This window comes from Triturus cristatus, chromosome 1_2, assembly GCF_964204655.1.
Source record: "Triturus cristatus chromosome 1_2, aTriCri1.1, whole genome shotgun sequence".
NCBI classification, from domain to species: Eukaryota; Metazoa; Chordata; class Amphibia; order Caudata; family Salamandridae; genus Triturus; species Triturus cristatus.
The window spans coordinates 1086378942-1086402465 of NC_140580.1; the positions used below are offsets into that span (position 1 = coordinate 1086378942).

The 23524-nt window shown below is 46.7% G+C and overlaps 1 protein-coding gene across 1 annotated transcript in view; it reads left to right on the forward strand.

The window, feature by feature from the left end:
• CAMSAP1 (calmodulin regulated spectrin associated protein 1) overlaps positions 1 to 23524 on the forward strand; it is a 484517-nt gene that overhangs the window by 279837 nt on the left and 181156 nt on the right. The window contains exons 6-8 of the mRNA XM_085613485.1: positions 2294 to 2435; positions 13966 to 14105; positions 14193 to 14289. Of these exons, the coding sequence (XP_085469611.1) occupies positions 2294 to 2435; positions 13966 to 14105; positions 14193 to 14289 (379 nt within the window). The remainder of the gene's footprint in view (positions 1 to 2293; positions 2436 to 13965; positions 14106 to 14192; positions 14290 to 23524) is intronic.

Consider the following 23524-nt stretch of genomic DNA (forward strand, 5'->3'; position numbering starts at 1 on the left):
AGCCTCATGGCGTCCACGTCCGAGCGCTGCTCAGATAGTAAAGAAATGAAAAATTCTGAGCATCGCATTGCTTGAATATATGTACATATATTCTTATGCATTCAACTTGAAAGCAATTTTAGTAATACAAGTTGTGCAATTGATGTGTTTTAAGTGCAGCACATTATTGCTCTATCCATGCATATAATGTAGACCCAGCAGAGAGTCTTGGAAATAGAACAGTTTATGGATCTGTTGCTTTTATGGTGGAGTACCCCGGTTGAGACGAGTAAGACATTTATCTCGAACTTAGAAGGTAGAAGTAAAAAAAAGAAAAGTTTCGTAGGACACTGATGTGAAACAGAATTAATTATTTTGTAGAAACTGTTTATTTAATAGGGGTTATTTTATTCATCTCTTGAAGACAATGGAAGGATTCGCCTTTCTCATATCTGAAGGGAAATTCATCCTGATAATGGACTCTGCCTCCGAGAAGGCCTGATTACATTTTGATTTGCTTTAGCAATATTGGAACTTTAAGCACCAGTTCTTCTTTGTTTCTGGAGTTTGTGTTTCTATAGGATACTCTCTTCTTTGTGCAAAGTATCTGCCAGGTGGTCAACTTACCGCAATCCAATTCAGGACCTGTGCAGCTTTCAAAGTTTTAAAAGGGAACCCATCCACCTGAGGAGGGACTTTGTGTAGCACCTCTTTCTGACACCACTCAGTTGAGCACCAGTGGAGCTAACATTTGGTCACACCAGCCTCTCCAAGAGCATGGACCTCATCAGAGCATGATCAAAGAGGAAGTTACTAAGCTTTTGGATTTTAGGCCTTTACTAAAGAACATTAACCTATGCACTTATTTGATGGTCATTGTCATCACCCTGTTATCCCGTGGTATTTAAAGGGCTTTAATACACCTCTTTACTTATTTTTATTCATGCTGTGGATAGCTGGGACTAATGCACAAACCATTCGAAACCCATCACCACCCGCGTTATGAAATTCTTCTCAGGGAAGGCTCATTTAAGTGTGCATTTTTTAGCTTCGAAAACCATATTGTGCAGCATTGTATAGAAACAAACTGGTGTTGAGGGCTCGCCTCACACTTGCTTCCAAGATGTTGACCGAATTACACCTAAATGAAGAGATGTGCGCTTACATCATCAGTTTAGGACACCAAGCACTTTGAGGTCTAGTTAGTTACATGCTGGCATTGACAGAACACTGGCGCTCCCACCACTACACCCTGCGTAGGACTGACAGATCTGGTGTCTACCCACTAAAGCTAAGATTCCTTTCATGGATTCTACCTGACTTGTGCCTGTTAGTCATATGTTGGGTGGATAAAATGTCATCTTCCAGTCATTTTGTACTCATTCTGCTCTTGGGGTTTATTACTAAGAAGGCTTTGCAGAAACTGTTTCTTACGCCTTAGTTGCCTTCTCTGCTTCACATTCTGTTATTGTTACTGTTACAATTGAGATTGGGAATCAGGCAGGATGTCGAAGTAAACTGCATATTGCCCTTCCGTCCCTACAAACCGTGATCTCTCATTCTTTTTCTTTCCCAGTGGTTTCTTAGCATGCATAAACCTCACCACATTCTGCATGAATCAACCACCCCAAAAATAATTTCCGTTAAAAAAAAAAAAAAGTCCTTTATTTTGTTTTTCAGTTTTTTTTAATCGACACGGCCTATAACACATTTTGCCAGCCATCTTGTCTTTTTCCTCTATCAGTTGCCACACCTCCACCTCATTCAGTCCATATCACAATTGTCTGTTTTTTTCATGGAAACTATTTGTTTTGCCCTTCTATATTGTCCCAAATATTATTTAGTCTTCCATTATTATCTTTTAGTGTCTATGTAGTTGAAAAGAAAATATGCATCTTGCCTCATAATTGCACTTGCTCTCAAGTTGTGTATTTGTTGTGCTACAGTATACAGGCTTACTATGATTTTTAGAAAATCAGCCCTTACGTTTGTGTTGACAAGGACTATTAAAAAGTTAGCACCTCTCAGTGTATATTAAAGGTAGTGTTTTAGTTAACATTACTATGATGAAAGCGGATTTAGTTCTTCTGAACAGGATCTGCATCAAACTTGTGTTTTCTTCAGAAATCCCGGTCTTCTGCTTAACAGAATTCCCGAAGAAAGTGGTTCCTGCTAATTAAAGTTGTGGCCCGTTTAGGTAAACCAGAATGCTTTTTAATTTCTCTGTGAAGGAAAATATAGAAAACAGATTTGGGGTGCAACAATGCGTTCAAACTGTAGCTGGCTTAATGAACAGTGTGGTTTCCTTCTGTAGGTACGATACAGGCGAGATCACCCCTCCAACCGGCAGTTGCCGTATTTCCCATTGCTCGAAGACCTGATGAAAGATGCTAGTGATGGTGCTGCTCTATTGGCTGTCATACATTACTACTGCCCAGAACACATGAAGCTGGATGGTACGTGGACAAGAAGCTTGGAACACCTGAGCTTCTCACTCCTATCCTTGTTTAACCGGCCCTGTAAAATATCTGTCATTGTTAGAAGTACAATGTTTCCTAAAATAATAGTCTGTTTAGATAAAATATCTTTAAAGATGCAGTCAAAGCAAAATAACTATTACATGGGTTGTTTCTGTTGTATCTCTGGTAAGAAATATTTATACATGTTTACTGCCCCCCCCCCCCAACCATGGTACAGTTAATTCATTTTATCTTGTTTGTCTACTGTAAATGCTCTTAAGTGAATCTCCAAGATAATGGCTGTCTCCTCCTTGTTCTATCATTTGCATAAGGAAAATAAGACACTGCTAGAAATGAGTTACTTACTGGTAACTCCATTTCCCCAATGTTGGATTCTTTCATATATTCGCTTGCTTGACTCATTCTTTGTCATCATGCTGAGAACCCCATTTAACTTTAAAAGCAAACTGTGTCAAATTAGCCATAGGTCTCCCCAACAGTGTTTGTTTGTTGCACATCCTTCTCGTTTGAAACAACCGAAATTCTGCCAGTGAAGTGTAAATGCCGAGTTCTCCTACTCCTCCTAGAGGCCACTATTACACAGATTTTATAGGACAGGTGTGAAGAGTGCACATCATATCAGTGAGCCTCTGACCTTGAAGGTGGGCGAGTCACATATGCATTTTTCTAAGATACCAATGTTGGAGAACTGAAGCTACACGTAAATAACTAATTTCTTCCTTTGTATTGGATCTTTCATACATTCACATGTTTGAATCAGAATAGCAAGCAGTACATCACATTTGAACTGAGCAGGAAGTAGGCTCATCTTACTGAAGCAGGCATGGCAAAACTGCATATCCCACTGCTGAGTCAGCGGTTGCATTCACAGCCGGGCAGTAATGCCTGCTGAAGGTGTGCCTACTTGTAGCTGCATGGCAGATGTCCTATAAAGACCTCCATCATGAAGTGCAGCTGCTGTTACCATCCTTCTGGAGGAGTACACCCTCACTCTGCCCTGGAGTGGATTCTTTGCCTTGTGAACTAGATGAGACAGACAGGTTGCAGTGCTTTAAGACAGTGGGTGGCCTCCTTGGGTTTGTCCATGTTTATTTTGAAATTGATGTACAAGAACAGGGAGAGATTTGGCCAAAGAGACAGAGAGTGGTGAATATCGGGTGCTCTTCAGTCTCTTATGCTGGGTCTCAGTAATTCAAAAAGCATAGGTAAGCTCCTCACTTAATCTTCCCACAGAAATGGCACCTTTACTGTACAAGCTGTACCACCTGGATACTGAGGTCTCGTTCACTATTGACGACTACCTGACCATGGTCACGCATTTTTTTGACTGCCCAGACACTTGACACCTAGGCACAGATTGCCGTAGTTATATGCTGCCAACAAGTTTTGATGCGGAAGGACACATAATGAAAGAACTCTGCAGTGCTTTATTTGTTCTGATGAGCAATGTAATCTCTTTCATTTGACTCTTAACTACAGCATTGTTAGTATAGTGCTTGTTCCTATTACTCCTAGGTTGCGTTGAAGAAAACATCAAATGGTTTTACAATCTCAGTATGACAATCTGGTTTACAATTCTATTCTATCGAATCTACATTGGTGCTATCAGAGGTTTTTGCAGAAGTCTATCCTAAAGCTTTTTTCCTACAGTGTGGGTCATAAAGGACTTTTTAGAGGACTGAATTGAACATAACATTTTAAAGTTAATGGTCCCACCTTTGTCACCCTTGTACACATCAGACCTTGCATTTTAAGAATTGTGACTTATAATCCAACTTTACAATTAAAGAAGGTTTTAAATTTTAGACACCAACATTTCTACTTGTTCTTAATTGAAAGTTATCACATATTAAATGTACTAATTAACCCAATGTTATCCCATGGGGAGAGGCAGGCCTTGCAGTAGTGAAAAACTCATTTAAGAGTATTTCATTACCAGGATATGTAAAACTTAAAAATACGTGCCCAACATTTTAAATACACTGCACCCTGCCCTATGGGCTGTTAGGGCATACCCTAGGGGTGACCTATATGGACAAAAAAGGAATGTTTTGGCCTGGAAAAGGATTATTTTGCCAAGTTGAAATGGCAGTTAAACACTGCACACACAGGCTGCAGTGGCAGGCCTGAGACTTGTTTGAAAGGCTCCTTAAGTGGGTGGCACAATCAGTGCTGCCGGCACACTAATAGCATTTAATTTACAGGTCCTAGGTACAGGTAGTACCACTTAACAAGGGTCTTTCAGGTAAATTAAATGTGCCAAATGGGTGGAAGCCAGTGTTACCATGTTTAAAGGAGAGAGCACAAGCTGTTTAGCACTGGTTAGCAGTGGTAATTTGTGCAGAGTCCTAAAAGCCAACCAAAACCGGTTTAGGAAACCGGAGGGTGAAGGCAAAAAGTTTGGCGATGATCCTTTAGAAAGGGCCATGTCCAACATTTGCCAAATCGAAAGTCCATATACACTACCTCTTATCCTATTACTCGCACAACAAAACAAGAGCGACCCATATGTCCTTGCGAACTGGGTATTGCTAGTAAGCATATACAATGTTCACAAGGAACTCATTTTTCATATAGATTGATTGGTTATTGCAGCAATTAATGTAACCAGCTTGACTCAAACAGAACGGACAGATCAAGAATGAGACCTTAGCTCAATAAGGTATACCAATTATTCAATAGGATAATACGTTAAATTGTGAAAGAACAATTTTTTTTTTAATTAGTCCTCACTTCAGCCAAAGTAAGTAATATTTATTTTGCAAAGCAATATTTAACGTACACAAAAAAAGCAGACATTATTTACTGGCTGTGTATTTACATTATATACATATTTCACATTTGAAAGTGATTTGTGAACCCCAGTGAGGTGACCATAACCAAGCTAGTGAAATATCAATAGTAGTTGACTAACCAGAAGGAGAGCCCTTAACAAATTTTATAGTTGTCCCTAAAACATCGTATTATAGTGGCTCCTCTTTTATCTACCAATAACCACCACCACCAGTTTTCTTCAATATCACTTGATATTTCACTAGCTTGGTTATGGTCCCCTCACTGTGGTTCACATATCACTTTCAAATGTGAAATATGTATATAATGTAAATACACAGCCAGTAAATAATTTATGCATTTTTGTATGTTAAATATTGCTTTTCAAAATAAATAATACTCACTTCGGCTGAAGTGAGGACTAATTAAAAGAAAAAATTCGTTCTGAGGGCTTTAACAATTTAATGTATTATCCTATTGAATAATTGGTATACCTTATTGAACTATGGTCTCATTCCTATCCTATTACTGCAATACCTACCGTTAACTACTAAGAAACCAGTAGTTACACCATATCGGAAACCACTTATGTACCAAAACAATCTTTGTCCTATATTTAGGTCTCGGCTAGATCGCGCATGCGCTGTCTCTTAAAAACATGTTGTTTACAGTTAGTTGGCTTGGAGACCGGCCATTACTTACCATTGGAAGCCACTTCCAATTGCTTGCTTCCTGCTAGCCACTTCCCTCTTCTTGCATGAGACCCTCTCTTGGAGCAAGGCTTTAGTACCTGTTTCCTTACACTGCTCGGGCTTTTGGTTGCTATTTTTTTTTTCTTTTTGTTGAGCTACTCTGCAGAGTGCATCTTTCGTAGCTTGCTCTGTTGTCTACTTTTGTTTGTTCCGCCTCCCTCCAATTGTTGTGCCTTTACCCAGCTCAGTAGATGAGTCGGGAGGCCAGATACCTTTGTCCCGTCCTCTGACTTATTGCAGCTTTTATATAGCATGAACTCGACACGAAGGTGTTGAAGCGCTTTAAACAAGGACACCTTGATTTTGTGTAGGCAGAGGAAGATGAAGTAATTTTCCCAGAATCACAGGTTGTTGAGGCAGCACCAAGACTCGAACCAGGTTCTCCAGTTCCAAAGTTGATGGCTTTGGACATTACGCCATATTCTCTCCCCTGGCTTGCTTTCAGCTATCAGACGACAGATAAACCTGTTGACATTGCTGATGGTATTTATTTTGGCTTTAGGAAGCTTGCATTTGAATGCATCCCCTCCTTCGCCGTCTATCTTTCTTCTTCATCCACGCGCCACCGTCCCTGTCCACTCCACATAATTCCAAGCCATGCCACACAATTCTACTGCACATAATTCAGCCCAACTCCATACCACATAATTTAACTCTACATAATGCAACTAAACGCCACACAATTAAGTGCCACACAATTCCACCAGACACAATCCACACCACATAATTCCACTACTCCCAACACATTTCAACCTCTCACAAGTCCACGCAATATATTTCAATCCACACAATTCCATTCCACATTATTCCACTGCATGCCGCATAATTACAATCCAACAAATGCAACTCCACATATTTCCACTCCATGCCACATACTTCCACTTCAGTCCACATAATTACACTCCCGCCGCACAATTCAACTCCAGATAATTCCACTACACATAATTACACTCCACTCTACATAATTACACTCCACATATATCCACTCAGCTCCAAATAACATAATTGCACTCCACGCAATTCATATCTGCACCATGCCACATAATTACACTCGGGGGTGTAATCAAAGGGGAATGAATAACTGGTCCTGTGTGTTACCAGGGTCTGGGGTTCTGGTCGTCTTAAAAACCCTCATTCACGAATTAACTGTGGGTGGACTTGGTTCTCAGCTTGGTAGGTTACGTTAAAAGCATCTTCATTGGGTCTTTGTTATGCCTTCCTCCACCTGGAGGAAGACCGACTGGTATTTACAGTAGTGATAAGAAAAAGTGAGGGTGAAAGTGCAGTGTCATTAAAATCACCTGCGTCTATCAATCTTGAATTTATTATGTTGAGGATGGGGTAAAGATAAAATCAAGAGGGCGGTGTGGAAATAGAAGAGCCATTATTCTAATGCAACTTCTCAAAATTGTGGCATGTCGACATGTTTCAGCCTATGTGTGCCCAATCGGGTCAGCAGGCTTTTTTCAGGACCAAGAGAGTGCAACCTATAAGGTAGTAACGTGCAGGGGTAAGTCTGGGCACGGAAGATGTAGCCAGCACAAGTTGCTCACGGGACCCCACAGAGAGAGTCCGACTGCCCGTCCCCCGACGGAGCTTGAAAATCTCCTGAATAAGTTGTAGACACAAATTCATCTATAACCCGCAAGTGTGTGAACAGGCACACGTAATAGAATGCTATACCTTTTCTTGCCTAGGAAGATTTTCTTGCATGTTGGTCCTCAAGGGAATGAGGTCTTTGCTTCATAGCTTCTACCTTTTGTAGAAGGCTTTTATTCCTATCATACAGGATCGTTGCTTCTCTAGGGCACAACTCTTTCCATTATTTTTTAACTGTCTCCAGTTGTTGGTGATTGGGTTCACACTTTGTGAAGTGCGGTCCTTAGATGACATATGCAAATTGGGTTTATTTTATGGATCAGTTGGATTCTTTTATTATGGAATCCTTTAAGGTTTCAGGTTTAAGTATGAGGGACTTTTTTTTTTTAGATCTGTAGATGGGTCTTTATTCATAAAAGTAAGGTTGCTTACTAACCTTGGTTTTCGCTAGGTTATCTAGGTTTGTTTTCCATGCATAACATCTTATTCGACTTTATACTACCATTCTTTTACGGTGGTATCTCGGGTAACTTGCATTACTCTGACGGGTTGGAGGGCTGTTGCTTTCCTAAGTGGTATAATCCCACTATAGTTCCATACTGTTATGTCAGTATTATCTGCAGATTATTTTGCTTTATTTTTGTTTCTTTGAATATGGATTTTCTTTTGTTGATACATAGGCGTTAATTATTCTACTCCTATGTCACTATATAAATATGAGATATCCTAGAGGTATTTGTATCCTCTCTAGTTATTTTTCCTATGGAAAGACTGCTTCCATGCCAATAGTTGCTACTGTTGACACTGTTGACTTAGACTTCTTTTTGTAAGAACATTCATTATGTACTCTCCACTGGAGATGGGTTTTTCTCTGTGTAATTTACAGGGAAGTCCCGGCTAGGACTGGATTTTATATGGTCAAAGGGTATTGCTCATTGGCATGGCATGACTTGCTGCTCTGTGTGTCACAAGTTTGAGCGCGCGGTGTTCGGGCCGAAATATAAGACCAAATGGGTTTATTTTCATGGGGTAATTTGGCGACATTGTCTTATTATCAGAGGTAACGTTATCCCGATGTTTTTATAACTTTTGAAACTGTGGTTCTGTCCACAGTCATTGTGAGGTGAGAATGCATGGTTTGAATCCTGTTAGGGATGCAAATAGTTTTACACTCTTATTATTCGTTGGCTTCTGACAGATTTGTCATACTAACATGGGTATTTTATTCCCATGGTTTAAATGTCTTGTGACTTTACTCACCTGTGGTTCTTTCCCCGAGTTTTTATGTGGTAGAGTATGTTATTGCTTACCTTTTTTCTCTTGTTCTAGACTGGATTTGTTATTGTTATAGTAAGTCTTTCCATTGTTTCAGTTCGCAGACCCCCCTCCGAGGATGATAGGGCTTTGGCATTTGATTCTAAAGTAATGAATCTCTGGCTTGATGTCTTTATCAGATGAACAAGTTACTTGCCTTTAGTATCACATTGTCTGCTAACCGGTCTGTCAGGATCTAACCGCAGATTCCTTAACAATACTCCTGTCCTCCCCGCTCTGCGAACGGAGTCTTTTGTCTCAAAGATTTCATTATGGTCATTTGCATCCTGAATCCAGTGATTATTGGACACAATCCGCTCCTTTCTGGAAGGGCGGTCTGAGCAGATTTGGATTCCACCTTCCTCCTCCTCCCCTCAGCTGGTCACAATGGGTGTCCCGCCGGGTTCTTCCCTTAGTCCCCTCCTATTTAACATCCATGCGACTCCTCTGATATATCTAGCAGAGGAGCTGGGGGCAAAGGTGATGGCCTATGCGGATGAAACCCAGCTGCTCTTCACCTGGGCCAACGGAGCGGACTCTGTATCTCAGGTCCAACACTGCCTTTCATCAATCTTTAAATGGCTGGCGGATGCACAGCTTAGGTGCAACAAAGGGGAATCGGAGATTCTGCTGTTTGGCACATTTGCTTCGAACTTCAGAGAGCAGCTCTGATCTCCTGAGTACACTCATCCGACCTCTACTGGGAAGCCAGCAAAAAATGTTGGGGTTTGGTTTGACGAAGTACTGTCCTTTGCATCACATATTAAGAAGCTGGCTGGCAACTGCTTTGGCTTGCTTAAATCCATTAGCAGATTTTTTTCCCCTCCTGCCTGCTGCAGCAAGACAAACTATCACATGCGCACTGATCCTGTCTCGGCTAGATTATGCCAATGCTCTCTTTGCTGGCTACCTGTTAAAGAAGTTACAGGTGGTCCAGAACACCGCAGCCAGACTGTTATCAGGTCTGTCAGCCAGGGACAGTGTTCATGCCCTTAACAGCCAGAGTGAAATTCAAATTACTGATTATGGCCCACCGCGCGCTCCATGGGTGTGGCCCTCTTTACTTGCAGAGGCGCGTTTCCTTCTATGCTCCTGCGCGCTCTTTGCGATCTTCGTCCCTATGCCTTGCCCTAGTCCCACGTTTCAAGCGTCAGAGGATGGGTGGCAGCTCCTTCTCAGTTAAAGCAACGGTTGCATGGAATGCTTTTCCTCTCGTCCTACGCTCCATCCAGGATCCAGTTGCATTAAAAAAAAAATTAAAAACACATTTATTCACTTGAAGTCCTCTGCCTCACCCCGATGATCTCGCGCCGGGACACTCGCGAGTAGCCGAGCGCGTAACAAATTCATATAACATAACAATGGTGTCTTTTATTTTAGCACGCTGTTTCAATAGGCAGTTTCTATGCGTGGCTCCATGTTTTGAGCACGGAAAATAGTTATGGAAGAACTTGTTGTTGGCGCGGGAGTTATAAGGACTCCGTCGATACGAGTCGCCCGATGCCCTCTCCCGACGCATGGATGTGCTATGGGAAAAAGTTCCAAATACAGTCTTGCGTATGGGGAAGATTGTAAAGTAAGGAATCTTTGGCTTAATCCTGTCTCTACCAGATAATGTGTTACCGAAGGTAAGTAACTTGTTTGACGAGACAGAGCTTCTGTATTTAAGGCCTAGCTTTGTGGTGGGGCCTAGGCCGTTTCTGTTCCTCCCTGTGTTTCCGAGAGCTGGAGAAACCATCGCCCAGTTATGCAGATTTTATGAGGCCATGCACCTCATATTTGGAAGACCCATCTCCGATGGAGCACATTCAGGGCCTGCGGGCACGGGAGGGGCCCTGCTGTTCTTCCGCCGGGGGTATTCCCCGCTGCCTTTCAGGCCCCTTGGATCCATTGATGGAACCGGAGCTGTGTCCGTCGAGCCACCTTCACCTTGCTCTGTGGCTGCTCCTGTGCCACTGCCAACTCCCAATGGCGCTGTCATCCCAGACTCCGTCACGAAGCTGGATGTGCATTGTCCGACACTGTGCAGGTGAGGGGCAGACTTCCCATGAGAAAGCCAGTCCCTTATTCATATGACTGGCCTGGTTTGGGTGGTGAATGGGAAAGGTCTGCGGACCCTTATGGATATCAGTTAGAAGATCCCGAGGCACATGCTATGAGAAGCTGGCGGGTGCCAGTGGACTGGATGCCTCCCCAGACACTGCCTTGGTATCTCCCCCTACTGTGGCTATAGTGAAGGGTGCCTCATTTGCAGTGGTGGTGCTGAGGGCGGCTGAGGTCCAAGACCTTAGCTCCTCCTCAGTGGAAGTCCAGGCAAATGTCTTGACAGAGGTGCTTCAGTTGGGACTTCCCCCACAGAACCATTACTCCCATTTAATGAAGCCCTTTCCAACGTCCTACTTAGTGCCTGGTCCAAGCCTGGCACAGGGGCTCCTGTGCATAAAACAATTGCCTGTCTCCATTGTCCCTGCCCAGGGGAGCCCAGTTTCCTCACTCAGCACCCCACCCCAACTCCGTTTCCCAATTGCTGCCCATGGTCTTGGAGGAGGCCTGAGCCATACTCTCTCAAGCAATTGCTGATGGGATCGATGCAGCCAAATTCACCATCCGATGGGGGCTGGATCTGACCAACTAGCTCGGGAGAATTATTTCGTCATCGTTGGCTCTTAGGCCTGGCTGAAAACCGCTGGCTTTTTGGGAATTCGCCAACCCCAGTCTGCCTCCCACCCCTTTCATGGCCTTGGAAGGGGCTTACAACCACACCTGTACACGCCCAGCTACAACGGCTAGTAAACCTCACAAGATTTTCGTGGCCGAGGATGTGGTTCCCACAGACCACGCGAGCCAGGCAGCCAGAGATCAGGCCAGTCCACCACCCATCCGGCAGCTGCAACCTCCAAACCCCTTTAGTGTATCCTCCGACCATCATGGGCATCAAGTGAGGGGCAGGATACTCAATCACTTGCACCACTAGAGGTCAGTTACATCGGACTGTGGATTATGCAGCTCATCCAAAGGGGCTACTCCCTTACTTTTGTGAACCTCCCTCCCCCCGCCACCTACCTACGACAAGCTGACAGAGGACTACCTCTCCTTCCTTTGTCTGGAGGTGTTCTCTCTTTTTGCCAAGAGAGCTATAGAGAAGGTGCAGGCATCAGAAGTAGGTCGTGGATGCTGTTCTCACTACTTTCTGGTGCCCAAGAAGGATGTCGGTCTTCTCCTGCCCATGAGTTCTCAAGAAAATCGGGATCAACCAGGGCCAAGTCATCCTTGTGGCTCCATATTGGGTACAGATAGTCTGGTATTCTGAGATGCTGAGAATGAACACTGGTCCTCAGATTAGCTGCCTCTTCTGGAGGATCTTCTGTCGCAGCAACAGGGCAAGGTTCTGTACCCGAACCTGAACATTCTTCACCCTTTATGTGTGGAGATTGAGTGGCAGCAGTTGACAACCTTTTGACTTTCCACCCGAATTCTGCAATTTTATCTTGGCAGCCAGGCATCCATCCATCAAGATGGTATACACCTACCATTAGAGCAAGTTGGTGGCCTTCTGTACAGTAAAGCAAGTTGATCCCCTATCTGCATTCCCAGGTTCTTTTGTTTGTCCTTACCTTAGCGCAGCAGGGCTCTGCCTTGGGCACATTGAAAGGTTACTTGTCTGCTCTATTGTTACTTCTGCAGTTGCCAGACCAGCCATCCCTTTTCAAATCCCCTATTGAAATGGGTTTCTCAAAAGTCTTCAGCATATGTTTCCACCAGCTCCTTTCATTATGCCACAGTGGGACTTCAACGTAGTCCTCACATTTTTGATGTGTGCTTCCTTAGAGCTGTTAGCCAACTGTCCTATCAGGCTCCTTACCATAAAAACTGCTTTCCTGGTGACGATAACATCTGCCTGGAGGATCAGTGAACTGCAGGCTCTGTCATCTCAGCCTCCATACTTTACCATCTACCCAGACAATCTGGTTCTTCAGACTAGAGCATCCTTCCTACCGAACGTGGTAACTCTTTTATGTAGGCCAGTCCATTACCCTGCCTACTTTTTAACGCTTCGCCTCACCTGTCTAAGAAGTGGAGAGATTCCATCGCCTAGACCCAAAAAGAGCATTCTCCTTCTACCTTGACCGCATAAGAGTTCCAAGTGGATGATCAACTCTTTGTGGGGTATGTCTGAGCCAAAAAATGAAGAATGGTTCAGAAACCAAACATCTCACAATGGATGGTGCTCTGCATCAAAATCTGCTTCCACTAGAACCAAGGCTGTGACCACTGTTCCCAATAAGCTGCGAAGTCACCCCAAGTGCGCAGTGAGCTGTATTTAGCGCGCACACACAGCACATACTGCGAGACCATTCATGCTGCTACTTTTTAAAACGCGAGCGGCGCGAAAAACTGTCATTTCCTCGTTGCGGGAGACGACGAGAACACGAGGGAGTGGCCCTTGCTTTTGATGTATTCCTTTTCTTACAGTGGACAGCTGCACGGCGGATTGTGGGCCTTTGAGTTAGTATTCATGTTAAGTGCAGCGCACACGGGCGCTGCAATTAACATGAAGTTGTGCACTCTTAAGGAAGGATAAACAGAGTCTCAAACACGACGTGTTTGACACTCTGCTTTTCTTTTCTTCATTATCCCATGAATCCCATGTTTCAATGCCTGGAGGTGCTGACTCCTTAACACTATACCAGAGAAGTATTTGTCTCCCCTGGCAAAGCGTTTTCCAAAGACATGCATCCAGCTGAGTCGTCTGTGAAATTGTCCTGTTGCTGATGCGATTTGTATCATATGCAGATAAAATGTGTAATGTGGTCTTGATGACTTTTCTGTTGGTAATGCGATCTGAAATCGGACTTTGTAGCACTGAGTGGTGAAGAGGAGTGTGGTGGGCTGCTGCAAATCGAGTCACTACTTGTTTAGGAGTATCTATAATGAGACCAGTGAAACCAAACATTCAGCTGTTTTCAAGATTCTTGGATGTTTATTATATTCTGGCATGTTGTTCTCTAGCTCACGATTCATTTTTATTTTTAGATGATGAAAGCAACTTGTTTTTTCCCTCTCCCTAGATATATGCTTGAAAGAAGTAACCTCAATTGCCGACAGCTTATATAACATTCAGCTTCTAAGGGAATTCTCAAATGAATACCTAAACAAATGCTTTTATCTCACATTGGAAGATATGCTGTATTCTCCTATGGTGTTAAAGGTAAGGTATACTATTACATACTTTTTATCAAGTAAAGGGCATGGATGAAAAAAACCTCAGACTAAACTTTTCCAATTAATTTTTCAGCCCAATGTTATGGTCTTTATAGCTGAACTGTTCTGGTGGTTTGAAATCGTTAAACCTGACTTCGTACAACCCAGGGACATTCAGGAGCTGAAAGATGGTAATCCTCCAAAGTCATTTGTGATATAGTGCATGTTTCACTTTTTTCAGAGTTTATTAGTAAGCCGTGTGATTGTCGTTCTACAGTTTTGCTGGGCTTGCTGTTTGATGGACGTGGTTAATAATGTTGGTTAAATGGGAGACTGCTTCTAGGTCTCAGTCACATGTATTCTTTTTCGAGCCCTACTCGATTTCAGTCTTGTCAACTTGCGAAATTACATTTTACCGCCGATGTCCTGGCTCATTCCTATTTTCATTACGTTGGGTACTCTGCACCCAGTAGCAAGGCTGGAAACTATTTTAAAAGCTCTAATCTCACTGCCTTGTATTCCGACCATATATCTTATGTACGTGATTCTTCACTAGTTCCTTTTTTTAATGATCAGTGTGAATTGGAACCTGCTCCTGCTTAAGTTCCAAAGCTCATACTTTAACCCATATACTTTATTTTCTGTTCGTAGCAGCTGAAATTTTAAATCTTTGTGTCTCCTCTTTGGAAAATAGTCCTTAAGTGCATGCCAGTATTATGGATGCTACCATTGATTGGTACATCTTTCCCGTGGAATTGCCTGTATGTGCGCAGTAAGAGTTCACCTATCCCGTCAAAGACTTAGTATTTGATTGACATGAGTAAAGATGGGACTACTGGGTCTCTGCTCGATCCCTATTACTCTTCGAGATGGCGTGCGGGCTAGACATCTTACTTCCGGGTCTACCCACACCTGTGTGGAGGTCACCCTCATTGGTTCCAAAACAAGTGGTGCTGCTAGCCTTGGGAATGAGGAAGATACTGGGTCCTACAAACGTTTCCCTCTCTACGGGGCAGCCTGTTTAAGCCTAGTTTGGTTAAGGTCGATTGAAAAGGGTCCGCAGGATCTGCAGGTACTTTAGAGCCAACAAACTCCTCTGCTCCAAAGGCTGTGTCTGGTAGAGCCTAGCTCTTCACCTCGTCTTGGGAGCCTCAAACTGTTATTACATGTAGGAACTGAACAGAGGCCCCTCTTTCATGCATAGTGCTACAGGCCTGTTGCCTTGAGAAGGCAGGAAAACTTGCCTTCCTGGGCTTGCCTTTGTCCAGTTATTTTTGGGTTATTGCTCTGTGGACTGAAGTCTAGCTCCTCTTGTGAATGTCCAACACTGCATTTGCAGCCCTGTTTCCTCCCTCCTCCTTTGCCCTACTGTTGCACCCCTCTCCTTCCCCTTGCCTTCGCCTTGCGGAACGTTGTTGGGAAAGTAGTGGTCCCACTTATTTTTTTTTTAACCCCTTCGATGCTGCGCAGATTCCGCCGCTGTGCTGACAGAATCTTGCGCGGGCGTGGTCATGACGGAATGGTTCCGTCATGAGCACAGCTCAACCGTGGGTCATGACGGAACCATTCCGTCATGAGCACCGAAGGGGTTAAAAACAATTTTTATTAATACAAACAAAAAATAAAGGTACACCTTTCGTTAGTACATGTTTCATCCGTGTGGTACATTTTGTTGTCATATTAATCAATTTCTGACCTTTTGTTGAAACGGTTATAATTACATCTAAGCTTATGTATCCATCACCCGTCGCCCCCCTCTAATACACCCACTCTTGTTTGTGTCGTTTCTTATGTCGTGATGAAGTTTCTATTTCATTCGCTCAGCTCGGACTCAGAGTCCGCCACAGGGGGTTAGAATATATTTCCTCTAAATGCGTTCCATTTTCCCCAAATTCTCTGCCATCTCCGGGGGCAACCACTGTTTGCACACACCACCCTCTCCGCCGTAATGGCACTATCTAGGTCTCGGCACCACCTCACGTGGGAGGGGGCTGATTGCGCCCCCAGTATTGCGCAATATTCCTCTTTGCTAATGCTAGTCCGACGGTCACCCAGGTTTGATCAGCATGGTTAAGATCAGTAGCATCCCACACATTCAGTAAACACATCCGAGGTTCTGGTGGGACATCATGACCAGTAACCCGGGAGATCGTCGCCATGACCTCCCCCCAGTACAAGGTAATGTCAGGACATTCCTATATGGTGTGAAAGAAGGTGCCCTGGAGGCCACATCCTCGCAGACAGAGCGGAGTAAGTGCCCTCCCCATTTTATGAAGTGTGTCTCTAGTGTAGTATATCCGGTGCAGTATTGTAAGCTGCACCAGTTTTATTTTTGATGGGATGGCCACCTCTCGGGGAGACGCCAACGCTTCATACCATTCTTGTTCGTCCATTGGCCCCACTGCTGCCTCCCACTTTCTTTTAAGGATCTCCGTGGGGTCTTTTTGATGGTTCACCAGTTTACGGTAGGTCAATGATATAGCTTTCTTGGTGAGGTGGTCTGTAAGCAGCCGATCCTCAAGCGGGGAGGACTCTGGTAGGGTGGTCCCTCTGGGTATAGCTTTCTGTAGTGCATGTTGTATTTGCAAGAATTTAAAGTGCTCGGTCCGGTTCATCTGATACTCTGTTTGCAGCTTCTCAAACTGTATCAACCCACCTTTCCTCCAAAGGTCACCGACCCTGGAGATGCCTATGAGGTCCCACCCCTCAAATCCCTTACGTCAGTGACCCATACCTATCTTAGGGGAGATCCATAGCGGCGTCTGCTGCGTAACCACCCCCTCCCATCCCAACCTGCGCTGTGCCGTGTGCCATATCTGTACGGTGTGCGCTGTGCGCTGTGGGGCCTTTTAGCTTATTTTTCCCTGATTTATCATATAAGGCTTGGAGGACTCCGTGTAGTCCCAGCACATTCCTGTCCATTCGTAAAGCGGGTTCATCTTGCGCTGCATGTATCCATTGATTGATTATTGTTAGTTGGGACGCCCAATAATATAGATGTATGTTGGACAGTGCGATTCCCCCATCATACCAACTCCGCATAAGTTTGCAGAGAGCTATTCTGTGAGTTTTACCCTCCCACAGCAGACATCCCACCTCTGCTTCGATCGATTTAAAGTAAGATTCTGGGACTGAAGCGGGCGCATTTTGCAGCGCGTAGAGGAAGCGAGGGAGAGCCATCATTTTGAATAGCGCCGCTCTCCCCAGTAATGTCAGTGGCAGGGAGTGCCAATATTTGACATCGCTTTTCATTCGTCTTAGGGGTGGAAGCAAATTGCGTTCTAGGAATAGTGCTGGATCCGGCGTGATGTTTATGCCCAGATATTTGAAACCATCCTCCACCACTGACATTAACACTCCTTCGGGGAGTTGTGGCGGAGGCCCCTGTAGTACGTAAAGCACTGACTTCGTCCAGTTAATCGAGCAGCCAGAAAATCTACCATAGGAGTCGCAGATATCCAGTAGTGCAGCTATGGACCGTTTCGGTTGTGTCAAATATACCAAGATATCGTCCGCATAGAGTGAGATACGGTCATCCCAGCTCTCCGTCCATTTTAGCCCTGATATAACTGGGTCCTGCCTTATCCATGCCGCCAGTTGCTCCAAAACCAGGGCGAATAGCAGAGGTGAGAGAGGACACCCTTGTCTAGTACCTCGTCCCAGTGCAAAGTCTCTCGAAAGCCAGCCATTCACCGCCACCTGCGCCAGAGGTTCTGTATATAGTAGCCGTACCCATGCGCAAAATTTGGTCCCAAAACCAAAATGCACAAGCACTGCAAATAGAAAGGGCCACTCCACTTGGTCGAAAGCCATAATCGCGTCTAGCGACAGAATAACTGCATCCACATGGATGTTGGGCCCACTGGCCAGTATGCCGTGCAGCCGTCTAATATTCATTGCAGTGTTCTGCCCGGGCATAAAGCCTGACTGGTCTGGGTGAATAATTGTTTGTAAATGAGGTTGTATACGGGTTGCTTATATTTTTGCCAATATCTTGGCTTCCACATTTAGGAGTGAAATAGGGCTGTAGGAGGTACACTCGGTGGGGGGCTTCCCGGGTTTTACTATTGCGACCAGTGTCGCCACTCTGTGGTCCCGTGGAAGTATGCCTTCCGTAAGACTGGCCTCATACATTTGCAGTAAGTGCGGCACTATCGTATTCGCCTCTCGTTTGAACAGTTCTACTGGAATCCCATTGGGTCCTAGTGCTTTCCCCGACTGAAGGCTGTGAATAGCGAGGGCGACCCTCTCTTCTGAAAGACTCTTTTCTAGTGCAAGTGCGTCATCTTGGGCCAGTTTCGGAAGCCGTATGTCTTTTAGGAATTTTAAATTATCCTCGGCGGTGGTCGTCACCGCAGAGGTATACACCTGTTCATCGTGATTTGCGAAGGCCATCGCTATGTCGTCCGGGTTTGTCACGTCCTCCCCGGAGGTCAGTCTCAGCCGCGCCACCCATCGGTTGGCCTTCTCTTTTTTTGTCTAGCTACGCTAGCAGTCTGCCCGCCTTATCCCCAATCTCGTATATTGTATGCTGTGTTTTCGCTAGGTGCATCCGGGCCGCCTCCCACAGACTCTATATGCCTGTTTCGCAAGGTTAAGTGTATGCGTATTCGTGTCGGTGGGGTCTCTGGTGTGCTCCCTTTCTGCCATGGTCACTGCTTCCTCGAGTGTCGCCACCTGTTATGTCGCGTCTCGTTTATGGGCTGTAATTACTGCAATGGCCTGTCCGCGCAGCACTGTTTTGTAGGCCTCCCAGAGGACAATAGGCAAAGAAACAGAGTGTATGTTTTCGGGAAAGTACTGTTTCGTAGTTTTATGCAATGCCTTTCTCACGCCTGGGACCTTTATGTATCCAGGATGTATCGGGAAAGTGCGCCTTCTACCTGAGAGGCCTGATGAATATGTTGGCAACACCGGTGAGTGATCGGATATGCCCCTGGGGAGGTGTTTAATCTCTTGTATGCGATCCATACATGTAGGAGAGGTGAGGAGGTAGTCAATTCGCGAGAGACTATTGTGCGCGCTAGCATGATGTGTACATTGACGGTCTGTGGGGTGTCGCATGCGCCAACCGTCAAGGAGCCCCATGGCGTTCATGAAGCCCCGTAGGGGTGTAGGGGTCGTGTTTTGCCCTCTCGGGGGGTGCCTATCCCACTCCGCATCTACTATGGCGTTATTGTCGCCCCCTATGATCAGTTCTCCCTGGGGTAGGCCCAGAAGGAAACTTCCCAGGGCCGGAAAAGCAAGTGAGTGTAGTGCCGGGGGGATGTATACCGTAACAAAATTAAAGCTGCATCCCTCCCATTGTCCCGATATCGCAGCAAACCGCCCCAGGTCATCTGCCCATTTCCCGGTCACCACCAAGGGACAGCTTTTCCGGAGGAGGATCCCAACTCCACTGGAGCCGGAGGTGAACTCTGAGTGCGCTATCATTTTGAACCCCCATCTATCAAGTGCCCTCACGGCCGTGCCAGCCAGATGGGTCTCTTGTAGGAGAGCCACCGATGGAGTGTGTCTCTTAATATGTTGCAGCACCAGCCCCCTCTTAATTTTGTTGCCCAGGCCGTTTACATTCCATGACATCACTGTCAGCGGGGCGCCCGGGCCAAGGCGATCATTCATCGGTGCACTCGCCATTATCTCGGTACGGTTTTCGCTTTGCGTGTGTGCAAACATGTGGAGTGGTCCAGCTCTGTGATGGATTTTGGATCACTGATACATTTTTGGTACATAAACGTGCTTCGTGTGGGTGTACTCTCAATTCTAACTCCAGGTGTCTAAGAAACAATAACAAATTAAAGAACAATAGAAGAGTCCAAAAAACCACTAGCGGAAAACAACCCCCATCCAGCACCTCCCTCCCTGCTTCCCTGCCAGACGGATCCCCAACTACCCGCCACCCCAACATAGCAGAGTGCTTTAATCCCATAAATAGTACTTGCGTGTCGGGGGAGAGAAGTCCGAGAGTCGTTACTGTAGTCCCCCAACCTCCAAGACAGCCTTTCAGTCAGCCTTCGCCGTTTAGCATCCCAATTGAGCCTGTAATCCCGACCCGTCGCTAACAGCACCGGTAAGGGCGGGTCGTTATTTTCATAATCTCTTCACATAGTCAATTCACCGTTTGTGAGGGGCTCGCCCCGTCTCCACGCCGCCAGTTCAGCTGCTACTCGTAGCCGTGTCATTCCCCAGTGTCTGTATTTGTGGAAGTTGATGCCTGACGCTTTTGTGCTGATATCTTGGCGTCCTCCTGGTCTTCTTTATCTTGTCGTCGACGCCGCCTTAAGTACTCATCACCCTCGGCTCGCTGCCATCCCTCAAGCCAGTCGTGGGCCTCCTCCGGCGTTTCAAAGAAACATGTCTTTCCATCTGCCACCACCCTCAGCTTCGCTGGAAAGAGCATTGCGTATGGAAGCTCCTTTCTACGAAGTTCTTTTTTTACCTCCATTAAGCTTCTTCGGCGCTGGGCAACTGCCGCCGTATAGTCCGGAAAGAAGGAGATCTGGGAATTCTGGATTCGCACTGGCGGTGCCACCCTCGCCGCCTGTAGGATAACGTCTCGATCCCGAAAGTTAAAAATGCAGGCCAGGATAGGTCTTGGGGGCGCTCCGGGTTTGGGCTTACCGCCCGGTACTCTGTGCGCTCTTCCACGGCAAAGAGGGCGGAGAGCCCCCGAGGTTGTATTAGGTCTTCTACATAGAGATCCATGGCGTGCCTCCCTTCGCCTTCCGGGACCCCTGTAATTCTGACGTTCCGCCGAGAGCGCCCCTCTTGATCATCTAGCTTGTCCGCCATGATTTTATTGTCATTCTCCAACCGACCAACTCTGTGGAGCAGCGAGGCGGTGTCTTTAGCAAGGGATTTCGCCACCTGCTCCACTTCCGTCACTCTGGCGTTCATTTTTTGGAAATCAGCACGGAGGAAGGAAACGTCTGCAGAGATCGAACCCACCGTGGATTGCACGCTGGCAAGAGCTGCCATGATAGCTTCTAATGTCACCTTGGCTGCTCCCCCGGAGTCTGGGGTCCCAGCTGAAAGCTCTGTGCGCTCCGGCGGGCCAGTGGAGTCTTTAGCGAAGGCATATTTGTCGAGTTTGGCTTGTGCGGTCACGCGTTGGCCCTTGCCCCCCATCTTCTCCTGGTCCGGTCAGTTCTGACAGGTATTCCCCGCCGCCTGCCGCTAGTCTCACTTACAAGCGTGGCCTGTCGGTTTTCCCCGTTCAAGAAGCGTTGATTGAGCTATTGGTTTTGGGGTCTTTGCAATCACCAACACGGAGCGACTGGTGTTTCTGTTCGCTTGGGGTGTGATCTTCACCGTGCCAGGGGCTCTGGGCGTCACAGCGCACCTGCGGTTCCTTGCGCGTCCCCGCCAGTCGTCTCTGCTCCCCAGGATCTGCCCTCCACGTTATTGGCCTGACAATGGCCCGCCTCAGACTCGAGTTGGTTTGGAGCACGGACGAGGCTCTTCCAGTTCTCTCTTTTATTTTGTTGTTATTAATTTTGTTTAAAAGTTTTGAGAACCCGGCCTTAATCTGTCGGAGGGTTACAGCGGGGACAGGGCCTCTTTCCTCCCTTTCGTCTGGTGGCCTCGACTAATTGTGCGTCTTCTCCGCAATGCGTGGCCGTTGGGATCGCGTGGTTTTGCCGGGCCCTCTTTCCGCGCTCTTAGCACACTCCGCACCGCTGCCAAATGTGCTCGCTCCCGATGTGGTCACTGTCTCCAGGAGGGATGTGCCCCTCGCAGGCGTCTCTCGCCACTGCCACTTCCCTCCGTTCTTTCCTGGGCCGGCCCCTCTGGTCACCCGCCGGGCCATGCCTTCATTTCCAGGGCCCTTCGGAAATCCAGGCCCCGGCTTTTAGTGCGTGGCAAGGCTGCTGGCTCCCTCGCGCCCTCCACCGCCGCTCCGGTTTCAATTGTAACTCAGTCCATAGGGCCTCGGGGCTGACCGGGTCTCTGTTCTCTCATATAGCTATGGGGACCAGCTGCTTGCACCCTTCTTTCGCACTGTCGGATCTGTGGTCACACTCGTCTGAGCTGGCTCCTTTTCTTCTCACTGCAAGCGCACCGCGTGCCGTTATCCACACACACGCCTTACATGCCACTGTTGGTGTGCCCCCTTCAGGCGTCGTCCGCCATCGCCTGAAGGGGGCACACCAACAGTGGCATGTCGGAGGGTTACAGCGGGGACAGGGCCCCCTTACATTCCAGGAAACGCAGTTAACTGCCATGTTTCAGTGTATGGACCTCCCCCCCCCCTCTCCCTTCCCCCCCTTATTAGCCTCTCCTATGATCCTCCTCCCATCCACTCCTCCCACCCCCTTCCCGACCCCGCCTGCCATATCAAATTTTAAAAACACCATGATACACATAAATACAACAAATAAAAACTAGAACTGTGAGTTTTGGGGACTTCTATCCCAGAGGAAGGCCTCACTATGTCCAACTCTAGGAGCAAGCAGATTACCGCTCCAGAAACCCCTATTATCATGTTAGGGTACATTATTTCGAATACCCTCCCACCTACTTTGTGTCGGGAACCAAGAACGCAAGATGTCCGGCTTACTGATAGTCTCAGTTCTTGACATATCTGTAGGGGAGCACCATCTCTTCGTTCCCCCTCTTTTAACCCCCATTACCTTTACTTCTGTACCAGGCTATCCTTGGGCGATCTGACCGTATGGGGGAGACTGCGCTTGTTTCCCCAGAGTCTACTTTGGTTGGAGGATGAGCTCGCTGATCATAGCTCTCCCCAGCACCTGGCTGGTGATGCCACGCGGGTGGTCGGTGCCATGTGAGGACCAGAACTGCCCCTGGTCCTCTCAGGAGCTTCTCTGATGATGGGACCACAGGGGGGGGAAGAGAGCCCCAGAAGTCTAGTGTGGTTGGGGGCTGAGATTTCAGGTCATTGCTTCCCTCTGCGCCAGGCTGATGAAGCGATGCGGGAGGACACAGGGGGTCAGGCGTCCGTTCCGGATCCCGCAGCTTCGCTCTTCGCTTATGCAGGAGTTACACCACAGACCTGGGAGGGTCCCGTAACCTCCATCTCCTGCCTGCAGACTGTGATTCCCCCTTTCGCGCCCTTACTTGATTGGAGCTCTCGGCGAAGATCCGATGCCCGACACTGGGGAAATTCACCTCCAGGCCGGATCCTCGCCAGTAACCTTCCTCTTTTTACCGCCGACCTCTCTCCGCTGCCATTTTGTGAAGCGCTGCAGCGTTTTGGATGCCGCTTCCCTCGCCCCTTGCTGCGGACAATCAACGGCTCCTCGGTGCTCGCCTCAGCATTCCTGTGGTTCTGCCACCTCTTACGCAGCTGAGGCAAGGTTCGGAGGCGAAGTTAGCACCCGATGCTATTGAATTTTCACGGGGCCTGGGATGGAACCGTTCTGAGGCACGTCTGAGCGGCCATGATGGTTCGCCATGCCCCTG